At 40.2% G+C, this 24,542-nt stretch overlaps 1 protein-coding gene across 1 annotated transcript; it reads right to left on the reverse strand.

Moving 5' to 3' along the window:
* Positions 1–11,493: 11,493 nt before the first annotated feature.
* On the reverse strand, positions 11,494–24,063 carry LOC106085288 (uncharacterized). Its single transcript, XM_013249475.2, has 4 exons — positions 23,907–24,063; positions 12,382–12,594; positions 12,172–12,315; positions 11,494–12,121 (listed from the first exon to the last, which is right to left on the reverse strand). Exons 1-4 carry the CDS (start codon positions 23,974–23,976, stop codon positions 11,598–11,600), a joined length of 951 nt encoding a protein of 316 aa, XP_013104929.2. The 5' UTR covers positions 23,977–24,063; the 3' UTR covers positions 11,494–11,597.
* Positions 24,064–24,542: the final 479 nt, after the last annotated feature.

Raw genomic sequence — 24,542 nt, forward strand, 5'->3', positions numbered from 1 at the left:
TGGCGCTGTGCCAATAAACCGTTATCTGATAAGAACTATCGGAAGTATTTAAAAAACATATTAAAAAATTATTTATAAATTCAAATATTTCCTAAGTGTGGCGATAAAGAATCAATGATGGGAATTGTAAACCAGACTCCAAAGACATCTTGATAAATGCAAATTTGCCCATGAACATTCCGCTTAGGAACAGGGGCAAACTTCTTATACATCAATGAGTGCTGTCCGATTCAAGTTTAAGCTCAAATTAAGGAATTCATTTTTATAGCCGAAGTCCGAACGGCATGCACCAATGTCACACATCCTTGGGGAGAAGTTTTTACATGGCAGCCACACCAAATGTACGCCACATATGTCACCAGCATTAGGAGGAAAAACCCATCGCTGATAATTTTTTTATGTTCTCGCCAGGATTTGAACCCAGTGTCATAGGCGGACATGCTAACCACAGCGCTTCGGTGGCCCCCAATCTCTGAGGCTAGGTTTTGCAAAAAAAAACTCTTTGCAACTAATCAATATCAATTTTAAAATAAAGCAAATACTACTAAATTTCCCATGAACATGCCATTAAGGAACAGGGGACACTTCTCTAATATACATAGTGCAGCCCGATAAAAGTTAAGCTCAATGATAAAGGGCTTCCTTTTTTATGTCGAGTTCAAGCGGCGTGCCGCATTGCGACACCACTTGTTAGAGAAGTTTTAACATTACACGATTCCTCACAGATGTAGCTATTAGCAAGTGATAACCATAGCTGAAAATTTTTCTGATATTGACGCTGGATTTTGAATCCAGGCGTACGGCGTCATAGGTGGACATGTTAACCTTTGCGCCACGGTGAGCTCCAATTGATCGACCTTAAACTTGTGAACACATTACGATGGGATAGAGGTATACTAATTTTCCTTTCGATTTTAACATTATTATTCTAACGTTAGGTTAGGTTAAAGGTCTGACTGCTAGTGCGGGACACATACACAGAAGGTGTTCTATAGTCTTTTTTTCTTCGATGTCCTCGCAGCTTCTGCAAAAGTCGTTGCTGGCAACCTTCAGTCTGTCAGCATGTTTTCCAATTAGACAGTGACCTGTCATGATGGACACAATGACTGAGACGTCACTTCTAGCCAATGACAGCTAGAATCTAAATTAGGCCACATAGTTTTGAATGCTCACAGCCCCCTTTTTTGTGACCATGTATCATTCGTTGTCCTTCGGGCCTGGTCCTGAAAACTTAGCTTAGATGTTGCTAGAAGCATATCCACAGATTCCAGTATCCCTGGAATGTGTTGGGTAGTTCCTAGTCTCGCAAGCTCATCCACTTTACAATTCTCTGGCATATCTCTGTGGCCCGGCACCCAGAACAGGTGAATTTTGAACTGTTCAGCCATCTCGCTGAGAGATCTTTCACAGTCGAGGGCGGTTTTTGTATTCAGAAATATGTTCTCCAGGGATTTAATGGCTGCCTGGCTGTCTGAGAAGATTTTGATGCCAATCGTCGGAATGACATTATATCCTAGCCATTCCACCACTTCCTTAATTGCATGGATCTCAGCTTAATACACTCTGCATTGGTCGGGTAACCTTTTCGATATGACCAGTTGTATATCTTTAGAGTACACCCCAAAGCCCACCTGGTCGTTTAGTTTGAGCCCATCCGTATAGAAGTCTATGTAACTTCTATTATAATATTGTATATAATGGTACAGTACTTTTTATCAAAAAGCGGCTCAGGTAGGGTATAATCCACACTATCTGGAGCATCGGATATTGTATCAAGGATAATACAGTGTCGTAGTCGCGACATGACCAAAAAGAAAGCTCAGTTAGCCTCACGGCAGTGGTCGCTGCAATTTGGCTAGCCATCCTTTGGATTCGTTTAAGTACTGAGCAGTAGGTGGATTTTTGAAGCGCCGTCCACCAGACCACAACACCAAATAGCATTATAGATCTAACAACTGTAGTATATACCCAATGCATGACACGCGGTCTACACCCCCAACTTTTGCCAATGGCTCTATTGCAGGAATGTTGGATTGCAAGAGAATGTTGGATTTGAAGTTCAATTTTCTGTCCAGCAAAACACCCATGTATTTTGCGCTTTCTGTAAATGGAACATTCTCTCCACCCAAGAAGACAGGTTCCGCTGTTGGCAGCTTGTATCACCTGCTGAAAGAACTACTTCTGTCTTGCACGGATTTATACCTAGACCACTTTCGGTAGCCCACTTTGCTGTTGCACGTAAAGCTTCCCGAAGTGTAACTCTTAAAGTCCTGGGAAACTTTCCCCTAACCGCAATTGCCACGTCATCAGCATACGCCACCACTTTTACGCCTTATTCTTCCAGAGAAAATAATACATTGTTAATGCATTTTTGGTAAGTAAGTAATCAAAAAACTTTCTTACGGTAGAGTTGATCCTAGGAACTCCAAACTCCTTCATGATTGACGTCGGTTCTACTTTAATGGAAGCACCTTCAATATAAGGAAATGCTACCATTGTATACTCCTTGACGGCGCGAGAACCCTCTATGTAGCCGACTAGGATGTGAAGGGCTGTTTCAGTCGATTTGCCTTTACTATTTGTCCCACGAGAGTATAAGGCGAGCGCTTCTCAGAGCCAATGTGGATGGCCGGTTGATTCGCTGCATGGAGCAAAATTTGAGAGGCGCAATAATATTGCAGGGGTATGAAACAAGGGGAACCCATATCACTAATGTTGTTCAATGTGGTTATGGACGAGTTACTGGCAAAGTTGGACAGCTTTTCCGAAGTCGACGTAGCTAACCTTAAGGTTTTTTCTTCGCCGACGACATACTCCTGTCCGCGGATTACTCTGAGGATGGTGAAGGTGGTACGGCGATTCGTTGGGGAGGGGGCAATTTCTATAAATCCGGCTAAGAACCATGTCATTAGCCTTGTCATGGTGACTAGTAAGAAAAACAAGTAAAAGCGTGCTAAGTTCGGCCGGGCCGAATCTTATATACCCTCCACCATGGATCGCATTTGTCGAGTTCTTTTCCCGGCACCTCTTCTTAGGCAAAAAAAGGATATAAGAAAAGATTTGCTCTGCTATTAGAGCGATATCAAGATATGGTCCGGTTTGGACCACAATTAAATTATATGTTGGAGACCTGTGTAAAATGTCAGCCAATTCGAATAAGAGTTGCGCCCTTTGTGGGCTCAAGAAGTAAAATAGAGAGATCGATTTATATGGGAGCTGTATCGGGCTATATACCGATTCAGACCATAATAAACACGTATGTTAATGGTCATGAGAGAATCCGTCGTACAAAATTTCAGGCAAATCGGATAATAATTGCGACCTCTAGAGGCTCAAGAAGTCAAGACTCCAGATCGGTTTATATGACAGCTATATAAGGTTATGAACCGATTTAAACCATACTTGGCACAGTTGTTGGACATTATAACAAAACACGTCGTGCAAAATTTCATTCCAATCGGATAAGAATTGCGCACTCTAGAGGCTCAAGAAGTCAAGACCCAAGATCGGTTTATATGGCAGCTATATCAGGTTATGAACCGATTTGAACCATACTTGGCGCAGTTGTTGGATATAATAACAAAACACGTCGTGCAAAATTTCATCCCAATCGGATAAGAATTGCGCACTCTAGAGGCTCAAGAAGTCAAGACCCAAGATCGGTTTATATGGCAGCTATATCAAAACATGGACCGATATGGCCCATTTACAATACCAACCGACCTACAATAATAAGAAGTATTTGTGCAAAATTTCAAGCGGCTAGCTTTACTCCTTCGGAAGTTAGCGTGCTTTCGACAGACAGACGGACGGACGGACGGACGGACATGGCTGGATCGACATAAAATTTCACGAAGATCAAGAATATATATACTTTATGCGGTCTCAGACGAATATTTCGAGTAGTTACAATCAGAATGACGAAATTAGTATACCCCCCATCTTATGGTGGAGGGTATAAAAATTATGGTAGCCGGGGGTCACATCAAATGCGGCGAGTCCACCGTATATGAGGTGGACGTTGGCCAAGCGAAAAGATATCTGGCCGCAGAATTAACCCCGTTCGGTGAGAACACCTGCCCGTCGCATTTCCTATTCACGCACCTGCAGAGATTTAAGCGGCCCTCTCTAAAGTCAACCTGTAAACTACGCCTCCTAAGGGATTTTCTCCTTCCAAGGTACACCGAGTGCCTACAACAACCGATGGTAACGAGGAAGGTACTAAAGGAGGCGGATCGGAAAATTAGCGTCTTTACACGGAGCGTGCTGCATTTTAAACCTTACTCTCAGGGATCTATTCCATTCCTGGCAAGAGGATCCCAGGTATAATCGCGGAGAGGGTGAAGAAGTAAGATACGATATTTCGGGCTGTGGAGGCTTAAGGTCACGGGACACAGGGTTTCTAGTAGGTGGATATACGAGCCACCCCCATTTTAGACTGGCGAAGACTATATAAAGTCGATTCAGTTCCGGAACAAATTGCTCCATGCAGGGCAAGGGAATACCTTCCAATCCCCCAATATGAGGAGTTGCCGGACGGAGGGATGCAGAAGGCAAGAGACAGTATGCCACATTCTGCAAGCTTACCCAGCAACACATGCGGACCGAATAAATAGGGACAACTTTGTGCAGCAGCTCCTTACCTTGGAAGCTCGTCAGAGAGGGTGACGGTACACATCGAATGCACTTGTCAGCTGCTGGTGTGAAGAAGCACGTCACCGGCACGTTTGTTGCCTCCGATGCCACCGTTGTTGTCGCTGCCATCCCTTCTGCGAAGCCGGTGGAGACGTCCGCACACCCTTGGTTGCTGAGAGGGACCGAAAAAAGGAAAACGAGAAGTTCGCTGAAGTCGGGTTAGAGGTGGAGGTTCGCGTCAAGCTTGGACCGTAAGTAGTTGCCGTGGAGTACTTGCTACCATAACTCCTGATGAGTTTATGTCAGTGCTGTAATCCCTGAATATGAAGGAGGCGATAAATGAGGAGTTCTTCCGCAGATCTGTCCGTTTGGCCAGTGCACCGTGGAAGTCTGAGGGCGATGCTGTCAACGTCATCCTGGAGTGTACTCCACGGGTGACGATAAGTTGTGTGAGGTGAGGGCATAGGGTTCGGGATTGCCGGGTAAAGGCTAATGTTTGTCGGCGTTGGGGATTGGGTGTACATCGTTGTAGGAACTGCGTGTTCAAGGGGTTGCCAGCGGATCGCATGATGATCTCCGCGGCCTGTCCGTTTTATGCAGGCATATAATGGACGCATCATGGGGATTAAATTTTATAAAAATAATTGCCAGAGGTCCAGAGCGGTGACGCAGAAGTTGGATCATCTTAGTATAGGAACCGTATGTAGTGGATGGTTGTGTTGTAGGATTGCCGGGAGAAATGCGAGTCTTTACGGACAGCGGAGGTGACTCTGCGATAATTCTACATGACAGCGACTTTGAATGTACGGTGGTTATCTGTCGGCGGAACGCCAGACGTCTGAGGATGCGATTCCAAAGAGCCAGATCTTGTCTCACCCCGAAACAACTACCTTAGCAATTTGAGGACGTTGATTAGGAGCATGAAAGTTAACTTTAGGGGATTCGTACAGAACAACAGAGATTATCAATGGGGTAAGATATGCCTCGTGTGCCGGCGCGGAGGACAGCAAGGTTCTAGTCAGAGTGATCTGGGTGGTTTTAGAGCTAGGGACAATGTGTTGACTTCTTGGAACGAGTGTGCTAGTGTGTCAATGGGAACGTTCTTTTCCATTGCGGATGAGAAGGAGCAGGCTTCCAGTGTGGAGGTGATCACGCCCACTCCAAGTTCGGAAAGGGTCAAATAGTGTCTGCCGGCTTAGAAGCGGGAGGTCACCTGGCATTGATGGTATGAGTAGACAGATGTATAAAAACATCTGGAAGGCTATGCCTGTTCATGTCGATTTGGTCCTCGCACGATGTGTCGAAGTAGGCCATAACATTTCCTCGTACGTGGAAATGTGTCGGAATCATGGTCCTTCTGAAATCTCCCGATCGTATGAGGAGCAATCCAAGATCGTATCGGGCATAGTGTCTGCCGGCTTAGAAGCGGGAGGTCACCTGGCATTGATGGTATGAGTAGACAGATGTATAAAAACATCTGGAAGGCTATGCCTGTTCATGTCGATTTGGTCCTCGCACGATGTGTCGAAGTAGGCCATAACATTTCCTCGTACGTGGAAATGTGTCGGAATCATGGTCCTTCTGAAATCGCCCGATCGTATGAGGAGCAATCCAAGATCGTATCGGGGCATCAGTCTCCTTCTCGTGCTTGGATGATGATAATGGTGCCAAGATTAGAGATGATAATAGCGCCAAGATTTAGAGATTTAGGTACGAGGAGGGTACATCTCCGTACCAGTTCGGCTTTCGGGACGAACAGAGCACTGTGGATGCCTGGATCCATGTGTGAGAAAGTCGAGCGCCGAATATGGTCTTGGCATAGTTGTCGATTTCAAAGACGCGTTTAGGTTGTCTGAAACGTTCTTTCTGGTGTATTTACTTCTGTGATAGAAGAGTTTGCGTGGTTGGTGCTAGCTATACCGTTGGAAGGATATTCAGCGTGGCTTGATGATCCTCGGCGTTGATGGATCCTCTGTTGGGACGTCTCGCTGAGTCCTTAAATCAGTGCGTATGCGGATGAGCTGCTCTTCCAGGTTGAAGGAGATTCCTCACTTGCGCTGGAAACTTGCGTTGAGCTGGCCATGGGCATTGTGCGGGAATAAAGCGATCGTGTTGACGTCGCGGAGGAAAAAACCGTGACAATGCTGCTGAAGGGCATATTATCGCGGAATCGTTCACTCACGTTTCGATCTGGCGGAGCTAGCATCAGAAACGTAGTGCTCGTAAAATATCTGGTAGTGACTGTTTCAAAGAGAATGGGTTACTTTGTTCTGTATAGTGTGAGAAAGGTAATTTCATTAGTGCGCTAGGATTGGCTCACTGCGTTTGAGGTGGCAAATGGGGATATTAGGCGGCTCAAGTCTCTTCTTTTGGAGGGCCTTGATGACAGGTGAAAAACTAGACGTACGAACAGTGAGAATGGTCGGAAGACTAACGAATTTATTCCTGACGAGACATTTGTACGTGACCGCCCGTACTTTGGCTTCGGTCTAAGTCTGGGTTTCACACTGACGAGACATGGCTCCTTTAATGCATTTTTGCATCAGAGGAACTTGTCCGCGACTGATTTCTTCGACTGTGGGAGACCTGAGGACTGGAGGCATGTATTGACTGAATGCCCGTGCATGCAGACATTAGAAATTTAGGCCCGATAAGGATTAGCGAGGCGGTGAGGAATTTCAGTATGGCCCTTTAATACAAAACGACTGTTGCTAGGTTGACCATTTTATTCCGAGTACTTATTAGGAGTGTATAACTCTTAATACTCAGGTATAATCCAATTCAATGGAAACCACACATAGAGCAAAAGGGTTAATTCCGACTCGATGTCGGTATTCAGTACACACAGGGACAGCAAAAACTAGGCTTATCGATCTTTTTGGTTCAAGAAGTTTTTAACAAGAGATTTCAGAAAAGTTACCACAAGGATAACTTGCTTGTGGCTGCCAAGCGTCCATAGCGACGACGCTTTTTGATCCTTCGATGTCGGATTGTTCAACCACTCAATTAAACGTGAGTTGTACCCTACTTATGACATGTGTTATTGAGACAGCATTCCTGTGTAGCACGAGAGGAACCGCAGGTACGGACCTATAACACAATACGAGCGAACAGTGAACGCCTTTTTTAAGGGGTGAGATGTTGTAAGTGGCAGAGAAGCTGCCATACTGCGATCTACTAAAACAAATCCTCTGCTTGACGATTCGATGTTATACAAATTTTCCCACATAATCTAAACAACGATTTTGTCGCTAGCAAAATTTGAAAACTCATAGTTAATTCTATATATTTTTCACATTTGTTCGATGATATCAACAACGCTTGCTGGTGGTTGGACGTATGTAATAGTAAGCAATTTATTTTCGAGGATTTTCTTGGAAAAGATGTTAAGTACGCCTCATCTTATGAAAACTAAAATTTGCTATTGCCAGCTAATTAAACAAATTTTATAAATTTCCGGTAAGCAACGACACAAGTAAAGTTTTCAATTAATTTTGCAACCTTTAAACAGTTTTGTAACAAAACCAAAATACTTGCATTTATGCAAGAAAAGCTACATAATTCTACAAAGCTGTTTGGGTTTATGACGAAATGTGACTAACATATACATACATATATCCGAGGTGGTGTGTGTAAAAGGCTTGACTGAACTTAATGCATTTTTATTGTTTTCACATTTTTTGACTTCCATACAGCATAACTTTTAACTGGATAGTCGGATGTGGACACTATGCGGCAAAGTCATTGTACCCAAATCTCTCTAATAAACCATGCCCGGATTACCTAGGGTCTAACCTCTAACCATTTAATTTCCAAGTTTGCCGTTCTCAAACGGAATATTTTTTACTAGTTTTTTTTTTTTTTTTTATTTATATCCCACTATGCAACATATTATATTCCACTGCAACAAATAACCCCAACAACAAGTGGCATATATTTTTCCTTGAAATCAATTTTATTCTTTTCCAATTAACAATGTTACCGGTTTTTTTTCGGTTATTTGAAACAAAAACATATAAAAATATATGCAAAATGCAGTTATTTGCTGAACAACCTTTTCTCCAATTTTCCATCAATAATCTCAATTAACGAACTTGTGGGCTTTACAACACCTTCGTTTTGATCATGCTGATCATGGTGGTGTTGCTGGTGTTGTCTGTTGTCACGACGCCTTCGGTATTCATTGTCGTTTGTTATACAATAACAAGGCTTCCAACTTGGACTTACACGGTATCCGGAAACATCGTTAGGTTTGTAGGCATTAGAATATGCGCGTTCGGTTGTCCAATAATTAGATCGAGGTATATAGCTGTTCCAGCCATCAGGTCGATTTGGTCCTCGCACGATGTGTCGAAGTAGGCCATAACATTTCCTCGTTCGTGGAAATGTGTCGGAATCATGGTCCTTCTGAAATCGCCCGATCGTATGAGGAGCAATCCAAGATCGTATCGGGGCATCAGTCTCCTTCCCGTGCTTGGATGATGATAATGGTGCCAAGATTAGAGATGATAATAATGCCAAGATTTAGAGATTTAGGTACGAGGAGGGTACATCTCCGTACCAGTTCGGCTTTCGGGACGAACAGAGCACTGTGGATGCCTGGATCCATGTGTGAGAAAGACCAGCGCCGAATATGGCCTTGGCATAGTTGTCGATTTCAAAGACGCGTTTGATTAGCTTTCATGGCGTAGTGTATTTACGAGTTTGGGCGAAATAGGTTGTCTGAAACTTTCTTTCTGGTGTATTTACTTCTGTGATAGAAGAGTTTGCGTGGTTGTTGTTGCTATACCGTTGGAAGGATATTCAGCGTGGCTGGCCTCAGGTGTCCATCTGTGCTCCATATATGTGGAACGTTTTGATGGATCCTCTGTTGGGACGTCTCGCTGAGTCCTTAAATCAGTGCGTATGCGGATGACCTGCTCTTCCAGGTTGAAGGAGATTCCACACTTGCGCTGGAAACTCGCGTTGAGCTGGCCATGGGCATTGTTCGGGAATAAAGCGATCGTGTTGACGTCGCGGAGGACAAAACCGTGACAATGCTGCTGAAGGGCATATTATCGCGGAATCGTTCACTCACGTTTCGATCTGGCGGAGCTAGCATCAGAAACGGAGTGCTCGTAAAATATCTGGTAGTGACTGTTTCAAAGAGAATGGGTTACTTGGTATATTTGTTCTGTAGTGTGAGAAAGTTAATTTGCTTAGTGCGTTAGGATTGGCTCACTGCTTTTGAGGTGGCAAATGGGGATATTAGGCGGCTCAAGTCTTTTCTTTTGGAGGGTCTTAATGACAGGTGAAAAACTAGACGTACGAACAGTGAGAATGGTCGGAAGACTAACGAATTTATTCGTGACGAGACATTTGTACGTGACCGTCCGTACTTTGGCTTCGTTCTAAGTCTGGGTTTCACACTGACGAGACATGGCTCCTTTAATGCATTTTTGCATCAGAGGAACTTGTCCGCGACTGATTTCTTCGACTGTGGGAGACCTGAGGACTGGATGCATGTATTGACTGAATGCCCGTGCATGCAGACATTAGAAATTTAGGCCCGATAAGGATTAGCGAGGCGGTGAGGAATTTCAGTATGGCCCTTGAATACAAGACGACTGTTGCAAGGTTGACCATTTTTTTCCGAGTACTTATTAGGAGTGTATAACTCTTAATACTCAGGTGTAATCCAATTCAATGGAAACCACACATAGAGCAAAAGGGCTAATTCCGACTCGATGTCGGTATTCAGTACACACAGGGACAGCAAAAACTAGGCTTATCGATCTTTTTGGTTCAAGAAGTTTTTAACAAGAGATTTCAGAAAAGTTACCACAAGGATAACTTGCTTGTGGCTGCCAAGCGTCCATAGCGACGACGCTTTTTGATCCTTCGATGTCGGATTGTTCAACCATTCAATTAAACGTGAGCTGGGCTTAGACCGTCGTGAGCCAGGATAGTTGTACCCTACTTATGACATGTGTTATTGAGACAGCATTCCTGTGTAGCACGAGAGGAACCGCAGGTACGGACCTATAACACAATACTTATTCGAGCGAACAGTGAACGCCTTTTTTAAGGGGTGAGATGTTGTAAGTGGCAGAGAAGCTGCCATACTGCGATCTACTAAAACATATCCTCTGCTTGACGATTCGATGTTATACAAATTTTCCCACATAATCTAAACAACGATTTTGTCGCTAGCAAAATTTGAAAACGCATAGTTAATTCTATATATTTTTCACATTTGTTCAATGATATCAACAACGTTTGCTGGTGGTTCGACGTATGTAATAGTAAGCAATTTATTTTCGAGGATTTTCTTTGAAAATATGTTAAGTACGCCTCATCTTATGAAAACTAAAATTTGCTATTGCCAGCTAAATAAACAAATTTTATAAATATCCGGTAAGCAATGACACAAGTAAAGTTTTCAATTATTTTTGCAAACTTTAAACAGTTTTGTAACAAAACCAAAATACTTGCATTTATGCAAGAAAAGCTACATAATTCTACAAAGCTGTTTGGGTTTATGACGAAATGTGACTAACATATACATACATATATCCGAGGTGGTGTGTGTAAAAGGCTTGACTGAACTTAATGCATTTTTATTGTTTTCACATTTTTTGACTTCCATACAGCATAACTTTTAACTGGATAGTCGGATGTGGACACTATGCGGCAAAGTCATTGTACCCAAATCTCTCTAATAAACCATGCCCGGATTACCTAGGGTCTAACCTCTAACCATTTAATTTCCAAGTTTGCCGTTCTCAAACGGAATGTTTTTTTTTTTTTTTTATTTTATCCCACTATGCAACATATTATATTCCACTGCAACAAATAACCCCAACAACAAGTGGCATATATTTTTCCTTGAAATCAATTTTATTCTTTTCCAATTAACAATGTTACCGGTTTTTTTTCGGTTATTTGAAACAAAAACATATAAAAATATATGCAAAATGCAGTTATTTGCTGAACAACCTTTTCTCCAATTTTCCATCAATAATCTCAATTAACGAACTTGTGGGCTTTACAACACCTTCGTTTTGATCATGCTGATCATGGTGGTGTTGCTGGTGTTGTCTGTTGTCACGACGCCTTCGGTATTCATTGTCGTTTGTTATACAATAACAAGGCTTCCAACTTGGACTTACACGGTATCCGGAAACATCGTTAGGTTTGTAGGCATTAGAATATGCGCGTTCGGTTGTCCAATAATTAGATCGAGGTATATAGCTGTTCCAGCCATCAGGTGTGCGATAAACGGAACCGCCACCTCCATGACCACTCCCTCCCGAACCCATATAAACTGGTATGTTACTAGGATAATATTCTTGGTAATCGGGATAATGGCCACGCCCGGAATGATCATAACTTCTGCGCTCTGCTGAAAAATTGGGGTTCCACTGTGATTTGGGGTCTAGAGGTTTTCGATTCTTATGAGAACCGGATCCTCCTCTACCTTTGAAAATAGGTACGCTGGCATCTTCTAAAAATAAAGTAATGTATAAAGGGTCGCAATGTCGAAGGCAAACCAACCTTTCTCATCGACATCATGCTCTCTGCTGGTTTTGTTATCATGGGCATCTCCTCCGGCCGTGATTTCGAAGGTTATGTCCGTATGAATGCCAACGCGTTTCTTATTTTTACCCAAATCGGTGATTTCGACACTCTCTTTTGATTCTTGAAAAAAATTGGAAATTGGTTTGTTGATAATATGTACTAGTTTCCTTTTCGTACAAAACTAACCTTTAGATGTCTGTCCATCGCCGGTATCCACAGTTACTCTGACCCCATGGATTTTAGGTCCAGATTTTCCGGAGTTTTTATCAGTGTCATCCTCTTTGTTTCTTTCGCTGTTACGATCTTCAGATCGTCCTTGTTTATTGGCTGATATCGTTGAGTTATCCTTATTGTCATCATCATTAAAATCTAGTTTCGGACTTACTTGATTTTGTTGTGCTGCAAAGATGGGAAAGTTTTATTTCACTTGAAAAATTTGACTGTAATTCCTATTAAGAAACGATAAATAATATGTGTGTTTTTTGGCCAGCTGAGTGGGTGTACAATAGGGTGATGACTTTTATGCCACATCGTTTCCCTGTATTATATTTGAATAAGTTTTTATTTAAGATTAGATGATGCGACAAAAAGTAACCTTACGTACAAAATGGTTTTAACATTTTTGATTCAGTCACTGTAACATTTTTGATTCAGTGTTACAGTCGGACCTCATTATAAGGTACGCTTGGCAACATACATACCGGATAATAGAGTAAACATTTTTGAAGTTTTCATACACATTTTTAATAAAAATTTCATATTAGTTTAAACTTTTATGGAAAAATTTTAAATAGTGGTGTTTTTAAAATATTTATTTAAATCTTTAGTAGAAAAATTAAATGTAAGGGAAGCCCTGAGGAGCTTCAAACCATTTAAGTCACTCGGACCTGATGACATATTTCCGGCGTTACTACTGGCCTCTATTTTTACTGCATGCCTAGGACTTGCATATACTCCGAAAGCCTAGCAAGAGGTTAGGATGGTATTTATACGCAAGACCGGCAAGGCAAGTTATGCGACACCAAAGGCCTACAGACCTAAAGCCTTACATCCTTTCTACTCAAAACTATAGAACATATTGTGGATACCATGATAAAAAGTAGAACATCAGGAGGAATGCTCAAATACAAACAGCATGCCTATGTTAAGGGAAGGTCGGTGCAGACTGCCCAGCACGAGTTTGTGCATAAAAAAGGAGAACCCTTCGATGCCAAAACGTACACCCTGGCGGTATGCATTGACATCGAGGGGGCTTTTAACAATGTGGGGACCGACACACTGATCCAATCCTTAGACCAGTATCGGGTTGACCGGGTCCTCAGAGACATATAAACTGTATGCTAAGGAACAGGTCGATAAATTGCTGGTCCCATGACTTAAATATGAGGTAGAAAGTGGCACAGGTCATGCCACGGGAGGACATTTTATTACGTTTGCTATGGGAGAGCATCATAAATGACCCATTGCTGACTGAGAAGGGTATTTGAACCTGTCTGCTATGCAGACGATATTATAATACTTCTAAAGGGTAAGGATCCGAATCAGCTATGTAGGCATACGATTGGGCCAGACCTAGGTGTCTCAATGTCAACCCGGAGAAGACTGAAATCTGCATGTTCACAAGGAAGAAGGTGGACCACTTTGGCGCACCATTTTTCCTCAATAGAACGATTTCGATGTCTGAAAAGGTCAATTACTTACGAGTGATCTTGTATACGAATCTGAATTGGAAGTGTCACATTCAGGAGCGCACCGAGAAGGCTCACAGGTGTTGTGTATCATGTAGACAGGTCGAAATGGGGCCTGAATCCAATGATAGTCCCCTGGCTTTACATGAGCGTGATTAGATCAATACTTGCATACACCTCAAAAGTTTGGTAGACTGGGAAAAAGTTCAACGTAAGGATAATGCAGCAGGTTCAGTGAACGCAGTATAATCGAGGCCATTACTGGTGAATATGATAGAAATCAGTTCAGATTTAAATATAGCTTACTTAGATACAACGCCATATATAAGGGAGCTACATCTAAATCTGAACCTATTTCAATGAAATTCAACAGAAATTTTCGTGCCAATTTCGTTGGGATCGATAAACAAATCACAAAATTTTTGCAGTATTACTCAAAATCGGGTGAAATTAGATATCTATTACAGCTAGTCTAAATACGTTAGACCCATATTTTCGGTCAGATAACTGTGTCCCATATTGAATACTATCTTACATTTATGTATAGCCATAAATATTAGTTTAGAAATAAACTACACATTTCGGGTATGGCAAAAGTCTGCATATTCGGAATGTAAATTTTTGGATCAATTTGATAGCGAACATGCCAATTACTGTAAATGTGAATTTTGGTTTCAATATGTGAAGTAGTTTTGTGTATTTATATAGGGTTTTAAATTCAATATTTTTTGGCAATGCTTTTTTCCTTGTTTAATGACGAAAATTAAAATCTCCATCTGAAGTTATCCTAAACTAAAGTACTAAGTAGGTGGAAATGTATGGATCATGAAAAGAAATTTTGAAAAGCGTTCGCCCTATTTGTTAGTTTTTTAAGTTTTTTATACCCTCCATCATAGGATAGGGCTATACTTATTTCATCATTCTGTTTGTAACTTCTCAAAATATTCATCTCAGATCCCATAGAGAATATATATATATTCTTAATCGTCGTGACATTTTAAGTCGATCTAGCCATGTCCGTCCGTCCGTCTGTCTGTCGAAAACACGCTAACTTTCGAAGGAATAAAGCAAGCCGCTTGAAATTTTGCATACATACTTTTTATTGGCGTAGGTAAGTTGGGATTCTTAATGGGCAATATCGTTCCATAACCGGATATAGCTGTCATATAAACCGATCTGGAGTTTTGAGTTCTTGAGCCTCTAGAGGGCGCAATTCCTATCCGATTTGGCTGAAATTTAGCATGACGTGTTCCGTCACAACTTCCAACAACTGTGCTAAGTATGGTTCAAATCGGTCCATAACCTCATATACATAGCTGCGATATAAACCGATCTTGAATCTTGACTTCTTGAGTCACTAGAAGTCGCAATTCCTATCCGATTTGGCTGAAATTTTGCATGACGTGTTCCGTCACAACTTCCAACAACTGCGCTAAATATGGGTGTAATCGGAACATAACCTGATGTAGCTACCATATAAACCGATCTGGGATCTTGACTTCTTGAGCCTCTATAGGGCGCAATTATTATATGATTTGGGTGAGATTTTGTACAACATTACCTTCAACATACGCGTCAAATATGGTCTGAATCGGTCTATAGCCTAATACTGCTTTTTGAGCCCCAAAGGGCACAATTCCTAATCGATTTGGCTGAAATTTTACACAATGACTTCTACTATGGTGTCCACCATTCATTCCATTATGATCCGAATCTGACCATAACTTTATATTGCTTCAATAGCATAGCAATTATTTTCTTTTATCCTTTCCTTTACTTTGTTTGCCTAAAATGGCGGCCGAACTTAGCACTGTTTTACTTGTTTAAGTTTTGGAAAGTGTATTCTAAAACTTGTAAACTGCATTTTCCTGCTTTAACAAATGTTATGAATCTTTCTGAATCCAACATCAAAGGACGGTATTGAATAACTTCCATATAAAGTGGTACTTCGATTTAAATTCTTGAGCCACTAGAAGCCTCAATTTTTGTCCGATATGGCTGAAATTTTGCACGGAGTGTTTTGTTTTGACTTCCAATAATGCCAAGTAAGTCAGACATACATGTTTTCTGTTATGTTAGTACAATGTACCAGGTACACATGGTGTCAGTTTGTTTTTGACAGATAACAAGTAGAAGCGAGTTAAGTTCGGCCGAGCCGAATTTTAAAAACCTACCACAATGGATTCTGCTAAAGTTTATACAAATGGTTTGGACCTCATGTACGGCCCATGTACGATGTTGTAGTTACAGAACACTATGTACAAAATCTAAGCCCCACCGGATAAAAATTGAGGCTTCCAGGGCTTGATATGTCAAATCAGCAGATCAGTTTATATAGGAGCTATATCAGGTTACACACCAATTCGGACCATACTTGTCACGATTGTTGGAAGTCATTACAGAATCCTACGTACGAAATGTCAGCTCAATCCTATAACACTACGGCTTTTAGGGGTTCAAGATGTCAAATCGGGAGATCGGTTCATATGGGAACTATATCAGGTTATAGACCGATTCAGACTATACTTGGCACGATTCTTGGAAATCGTAACAAAACACTATGTGCAAAATTTCAGCCCAATCGGTTAATAATTGCAGCTTCTAGGAGTTCAAGAAGTCAAACCAAGTTATATAGGAGCTATATCCAAATCTGAGCCAATGTGGCCCATTTGCAATCCCCAACGGCAGGAATAAGAAGAATCGTGCAAAATTTTATGCAGCTAGCTCTAGGCTATCGTTATTTACCCAGACGGGCGGACACGAGGAAGGACGGACGGACGGACATGAATCTCAAGACGATCAAGAATATATATACTTTATGGGGTCGTAGATCCATATTTCGAGGTGGTACAAACGGAATGACTAGATTAGTATACACCTAGACGCATCCTACAACCAAAAAAAAAAAAAAAATAGTTTGACATAAATGAAATTTTCGCCAAATAAACTGCTTTTCTGAAAAACGTTGGACTTTGTTTACGATAAAAGTACATTGTTTTTGCAATAAATTCCTGCGAGAATTTGGGACGAATGTAAAGTATTTTCACCCTCACAATACTTTTGATTCTTGATATATAGAACATGTTATTCGGGGTTTCTACTAGTTTTTATTTACATATAAAATAATTTAGCGTTAAACGTTTAAAATGAATGGTGTGGTGGTTTCCCCTCCTAATGCTGGCAATATTTGTGAGGTACTATGCCATGTAAAAACTTTTTTCCAAGGGGTGTCGCACTGCGGGACGCCATTCGGACTCGGCAATTAAAAGGGGCCCCTTATCAATGAGCTTAAACTTGAATCGGACTGCACTCATTGATATATGAAAAGTTTGCCCCTGTTTTTGCATATTGAAAAGGATGCCAAGTTCAATTTCATGTTGTAAAATAATTCAAATTCAAAATTTGTACGAATTATTTGCAGGTTTCAGTTGGTAATTCAAACTGTTTCAGAGTATATTTGGATTTATTTCGATGGTTTAGGTTTTGTATTATGATCTGCTGTATTCGTTATGCTATATATAAAATAAAAAATGTTGTTGTTGTTTCTTTGTGATGAAAATTTCTTTATCGCGTATATATATCCAAACAATGTATTTACCTTAGAAATACTTGTTGTGTTTTCTTGTACCTGGCAGTCATTTGTGTGTTGCTCTAATAATTTTTGTCATTAAACAAACGAACATTTTTGTACCGAAACTTTAAAAATTTACACTTTCCGAATTTACCATCCGCACTCGTCCGAGCTGCTCTTTGTTCAGTCAACACAGAAAAGAAAACAAGTAAGACCGTGCTAAGTTCGGCCGGGCCGAATCTTATATACCCTCCACCATGGGTCTCATTTGTCGAGTTCTATGCGTGGCATCTCTATTGGGTAAACAAAGAATATTCAATAAGAACTGTTATGCTATTGAATGCTGAACATTGTAGAAGTCATTGTGTAATATTTTAGTTCATTCGAATAAGAATTGCGCCCAGTAGGGGCTCAAGAAGGAAAATCGGGAGATCGGTTTATATGGCAGCTGTATCAAGCTATTGATCGATTCAGACCATATTAGACACGTATATTGAAGGTCATGAGAGAAGCGGTTGTACAAAATTTCTTCCAAATCGGAAGAGAATTGCACCCTCTAGACGCTCAAGAAGTCAAGATCCCAGATAGGTTTATATGGCAGCTAAATCAGGTTATGTACCGATTTGTGCCATACTTAGTACAGTTATTGGAAGTAATACCGAAACATTACGTGCAAAATTTCAGTCAAATCGGACGAGAATTGCGCCCTCTAGAAGCTCAAGAAATCAAGACCCAGAATCGGTTTATATGGCAGCTATATCAAAACATGGACTGATTTGAACCATACTTAGCACAATTGTTGGAAGTGATACCAAAACACCACGTGCAAAATTTCAGTCAAATCGGACGAGAGTTGTGCCCACTAGAGGTTTAAGAAATCAAGACCCAAGATCGGTTTGTACGGTAGCTATATCAAAACATGGACCGATTTGACCCATTTACAATTCCAACCGACGGACGGACATGGCTAGATCGACTTAAAATTACATAACGATCAAGAATATATATACTTTATGGGGTCTCAGACGCATATTTCGAGGTGTTACAAACAGAATGACGAAATTAGTATACCCCTATCCTATGGTGGAGGGTATACAAATTGTTGTGTATGAGAATGTTTCTATACCAGTGACAAGCATACAATTGCAATTATTATGAGTCTGCTTGAGATTATTTTCTTGCGTACGTATAAAGTAATGTGCAATAGAGTGAGTATTTTTGCCAACCACTGGTCTAGACGATCAAATATTCACCCTCTCACTATAGTAGAAGAGACACAAGAGAATAATTATTAGTCCGGTGCACGAATAATCGTTTGAGGCTATCGAAGTACTTTTGCAATTAAAGAATTTTTGGTTTTACCACAAAAGTAATGTCCTTTTACCGTAGCCGAAGCTACTTAAGTGTTTACAATAAAGAAAGTTAGTTACATCAAAAATACTATGTTTATGGCTAACATTTAATGTGTTAAAGCGAAACATTCTACGCTTACAATATAAGCAGAAATTCGTGATAAAACTATTTTGTTTGCATTAAAAAATTCCCAAACATTTTATTTTTACGTATAAGGTGGTAGGTGTAAAAAGGTTAGTCGTGCTTTGGTGTGCTCTTAGATTTTTTACAATTCGAAAAAATGGATCAAAGAAATTGCGTTTCAGAAGTATTACGAGGATTGAAAGAAAGGGAATAATTGGAAAAGTTATTTGATGGGATAACTTTGAAGGGGACGAGATAGTTATTAATGAATAAATAAATACTTTTTGAAAACATTTAATAAAATAACGTTTATTATACCCACCACCGTAGGATTTTGTCATTCCGTTTGCAACACATCGAAATATCAATTTCCGACCTTACAAATTATATATCTTTCGGATCGTCGTAAAATTCTAAGACGATTTAACGATGTCCGTGTGACTTATCTTAAGCCTCCCAACATTCTTAAGGTTGAGATCGGACTAATATGGTCGGACAACCTTAATATGGTTGAGATCGGACTATATTTAGATATAGCTGCCACATAGACCGATATGCCGATTAAGGGTCTGATTTTGTTAAAGTTTGAAATACAAAATTCAACAGTGACTTATATTTATTAGACCACTCAATGTGCGTGCCGAATTTGTGTGTATAAGTTATCCAATTTTCACAGGATTGTGGCGAAAGGGGGTGGGCATCTAAAGTTCGGCCTGGCCGAACTTAATGCCTTTTTACTTGTTTTCATATTTTTTTTGGTTGTTTGGGCTCAAGGTCATGAAACAATAATTAAAAACCGATGTTTAGGTTTTTGAAAACTCCAATATTTCGAACACCGCCGGTGTTCTTCTTCTCCGTGTTCGTACCAGTCAACTTAGCAATAAAAACAATCAAGGAGAAATGGACTACCATGGAGAAACATACAAAGATTCCAATGGACCTATTCTCGGAAATGCTTACTTTATGCATTCAAGACTCGAGATACTTCACCTACAACGGTAAAGTGTACGAACAGAGAAAAGGTTTGCCAATGGGATCCCACGTATCACTCATAATTTCGAATGTTTTAATGGACGAATTTTTGACGGTTCGATAAGAAAACTTACAATGAAACCAAGATTCTTGACGAAATATGTGGACGACATATTTTGCGTCATAGAGAAAACGGAACTGGAGAATATACTCAAAGTGCTCAACGCATTTGACCAGCAAATACAATTCACAATGGAATATGAGAAGTACAACAAATTACCATATCTTGACACAATGGTGTGCAGACACGAAAACCAGATCAAATTAAACTAGTTTCAAAAAGATACGGCTACAGGAAGACTTATCAACTTCCACTCCAAATGTCCCAGGAGAATAAAGATTAATACGGCAACAAATTTTATAAACGGAGTTCTTAAAACAAGCGACACAAAATTTCACAAGGAAAACGAAAAGAAAATTCGCCATATATTAAAATTAAATGAGTTTCAAAACAACACAATAACTAGTCTAATAAAATATGTAAAAGAAAAATACACAAATACAAACAATAAACTTTAGGCTAGCATTCAAAAGTAAGAATACCGTAGGTAGTTTATTTAGAAAAACAAAGACTAAGATAAAGACCGAAACGTCAAATGTTGTATACCAAATACAATGAGATGGGCACAAGTCAAACTTATGCCCGATGGCATATGTAGGCACCACTTGGACAAAATTAAAAACCAGACTTTCGGCACATAAATCCGATCAAAAATGGTACACAAACCAATAGAACAAAAGAACACACTAGCCTCGCATTGTACTTTTACTGGACACATTCTCAATTTTAAGGATGTAAAGATTTTAGTGTAAGAAAACATTAACAAACGAAGATACATGTTTGAAATGCTTCACATTATTGATACACCCACTGATAAACGAATGAATTTTAAGACTGACACAGACTACTGTGCACAGATTTACAGGAGTTTAGTCAATAAATATAGGCAATAGTAAGGAAAGCTTTTAGTATACTTTTCACATCACCATAAAAAAGTCATTTGTAATTGTTAACAAGTAAAAAGGCGTTAAGTTCGGTCGGGCCGAACTTTGGATACCCACCACCTCGGGTATATATATAAACCACCTTTCATCAAAATCCGGTGAAAATTGCATACCTTATGTCCCATAGCAATGTATATCGAAATATGATCCCATTTGGACCAAATACTAATAAGTACAAGTCATTGTTCAATTATGTATAACAAAATATTGGTCTTTTAGTAGCTATATCTAAAAGTAAACCGATCTGAAACATATACAATATGGATGTCGAAAAGCCTAACATAAGTGAATGTGTCAAATTGCAGTTAAATCGGATTATACATGCGCCTCGAGATATCGGTCTATAAGGCAGCTATATGCAAATCCTGATCGAACTAGAACGAATTGCAGAAATATGTGGAGGGGCTGAACTTAACTCTCTGTCCCAAATTTCGGCAACATTGGATAATAAATACTCCTTTTATGGGCCCAAAATATTAAATCAAGAGATCGGTCTATATGGCAGCTACATCCAAATCTACACCGATTTGAGTGAAATTGAAGAAGGATGTCGAAGGGCCTTACACAACTCACTGTCCCAAATTGCTGCGAAATCGGACAATAAATGCGCTTTTTATGGCCCCAAAACCTAAAACCGAGAGATCGGTCTATATGGCAGCTACATCCAAATCTGGACCGATCTGGGCCAGCTATATCCAAATCTGGACCGATCTGAGCCAAATTGAAGAAGGATGTCGAAGGGCCTAACACAACTCCACGTCCCAAGTTTCAGCAAAATCGGATAATAAAGGTGGCTTTTATGGGCCAAAGACCCTAAATCGAAGGATCGGTCTATATGGCAGCTATATCCAAATCTGGACCGATCTGGGCCAAATTGGCGAAGGATATTGAAGGGCCTAACACAACTAACTGTCCCAAATTTCAGCAAAATCGGATAATGAATGTGGCTTTTACGGGCCTAAGACCCTTAATCGGAGGATCGGCCTATATGGCAGCAATATCCAAATCCGGACCGATCTGGGTCAAATTGACAAAGAATGTCGAAGGGCCTAACACAACTAACTGTCCCAAATTTCAGCAAAATCGGATAATAAATGTGGCTTTTATGGGTCCAAAGACCCTAAATCGGAGGATCGGTATATATGGCAGCTATATCTAAATCTGAACCGATCCGAGCCAAATTGACGAAGGATGTCGAAGGGCCTAACAGAACTCACTGTCCCGAATTTCAGCAAAATCGGACAATAAATGTGGCTTTTATGGGCCTAAGACCCTTAATCGGAGGATCGGTCGATATGGCAGCTATATCCAAATCTGGACCGATCTGAGCCAAATTAACGAAGGATATCGAAGGACCTAACACAACTCACTGTCCCAAATTTCAGCAAAATCGGATAATTAATGTGGCTTTTATTGGCTTAAGACCCCAAATCGGCGGATCGGTCTATAAGGGGGCTATATCAAGATGAAGTCCGATTTAGCCCATCTTCGAACCTAACCTGTTTATGAACAAAAAAAGAATCTGTGCAAAGTTTCATCTCAACATCTCTATTTTTAAAGACTGTAGCGTGATTTCAACAGACAGACAGACGGACATGGCTAGATCGTCTTAGATTTTTACGCTGATCAAGAATATATATACTTTATAGGGTCGAAAATGGATATTTCGATGTGTTGCAAACGGAATGACAAAATGAATATACCCCCATCTGTCGGTGGTGGGTATAAAAAATGAAATGTTATTTTTTGATCGGACCGTATTTGTGTTTATCGAGCAAAAATGGTCAAAAGAGCTCTAATGGCTATGCGCAAATATGACCCGATTGGATTTTCATTGATTGGTTGGAGAGAGGTCTTAAAATAATTTCTGTTCAGCGATATATATTTTATGGTCACGAGACCCAAAATCGTAAGATCGGTCTATATGGTAGCTATATCTTAATACCGATTGAAAAATAGGTCCTTTATAGGCCAAAACATATATGAGAGCTCTATAGAAAGACTATCCGATTTGGCCCGAATTCGGCATTGCTGGCGAGTAGCCGTAATCAAGTCTTTGTTTCCAATTTGAGGGAAGTCGGATAGGATATACAGTGCCACAGATATATCTACATACATACATTTTTCATAAGCAGCAGTTATGAAAATTGGCAATAATGTAGTTAGGGTAAAATTTATTGAAACCCCACAAATTTGTACTTATAATAATGCTGGGAACCATGAAAATTTTTTTCATTCGAAAAATTCGTTTTGTACAACGTGTTTTTTCAGTGGAATATGTAGAGGTTTCTGTCTCACTGTATATGGTCTATTTATGGTCCACAGTCTTCTATAATAATAACAAATATCTTTCCCAAGTTTCATCATCCTTCCATTTTTGGCCAACTTTACTATAAACTCACGACATTGTGCGGCGTGCTGCAGACACAAATAACGCCAAAATTGGTGATAACCACTACTGAGGATTTTTCTCCGTTCCCTCACCAGGACTCAGAACCAAGCGTTCACGCCCATAAGCGGACGTGCTAATCTCTGCGCTAATGGGGTATAAGGCCTAGGCCAAATCGCAGGCACGTTAAGATGAAATGGGACCGGTGTGACCTACTCGCCCCGAACCACGGTGGCTTACAATTGTCGATTTTAATTACGTACAAATTTATTGTTTCTTATTTTTCACAACATTGTATTTATTCTTTGTACTGTTTGAGGATCAAACAATTTTTCATGTTTTTGCGATTAATGCTCACACAATATACTCCATTCATGTTTTTTCTAAATTCGTTAAAATCTTTCGCGTTCCATAATTTAATTTTTGATAAAACCCTCTTATCCTTCTGTGTAGGGAGGAAACTTCGAATATCCTAAACGCATTTGTAATCACTTCCATGGCAATCATATCGATAATCATAAGGAACAATTTTTTTTTAACAATATCAAACCTTTTACATAGTGACAAATTAACGAAATTACAACGAAGATTTTTACGAAATTTGCTATCGTTCTTTGCATTATACTTTGGCTGCTTTAATTTTGGTGTTTGCGAGCAACGGCGCTAAAAGTTTCAAATGAAATTGTGAACACTTCGAATGTTAGGGAACAACTGAAACTTAGTTCGCAGAATATCAGTGGGCATCTTAGAACTGATGGATGAATGTTTTGCCCAAGTTAGCTAGAGACGGTTCAGCGGGAAGGCAAGAGGAACAAAATGTTAGCAATTCTAGATTTCTGTTGATTTAAGCGTTTTTTCACTGAATGTTGCTGGTGTTGTTGCTAGATTACCTGCAGTTAATTTCAAATTAAATTGTTAACGTCGGTCTATTGTCGTTTTGGTTGATGCCGATAAAATCTTCATGCCAGTAACTTACAACCGACTTCAAACTAACTTTCATACATACATGGATGAGCCAGTCTCCACTGTTGCTCGCAGGTACATCCGGACAAGAGGGATTCGATTGCTGTAGGTCTTTCAGCGTTTGTAATAAGTGCATAGGGATGATGTTTTTGATCAAATCATCACTGCAGTGCGTATTTCAATTCGTTTTGTACTTCAAAGTTCTTCCATGCTTTTGTACACT

The sequence above is a fragment of the Stomoxys calcitrans genome, chromosome 3 (assembly GCF_963082655.1).
Source record: "Stomoxys calcitrans chromosome 3, idStoCalc2.1, whole genome shotgun sequence".
Taxonomy (NCBI): Eukaryota; Metazoa; Arthropoda; class Insecta; order Diptera; family Muscidae; genus Stomoxys; species Stomoxys calcitrans.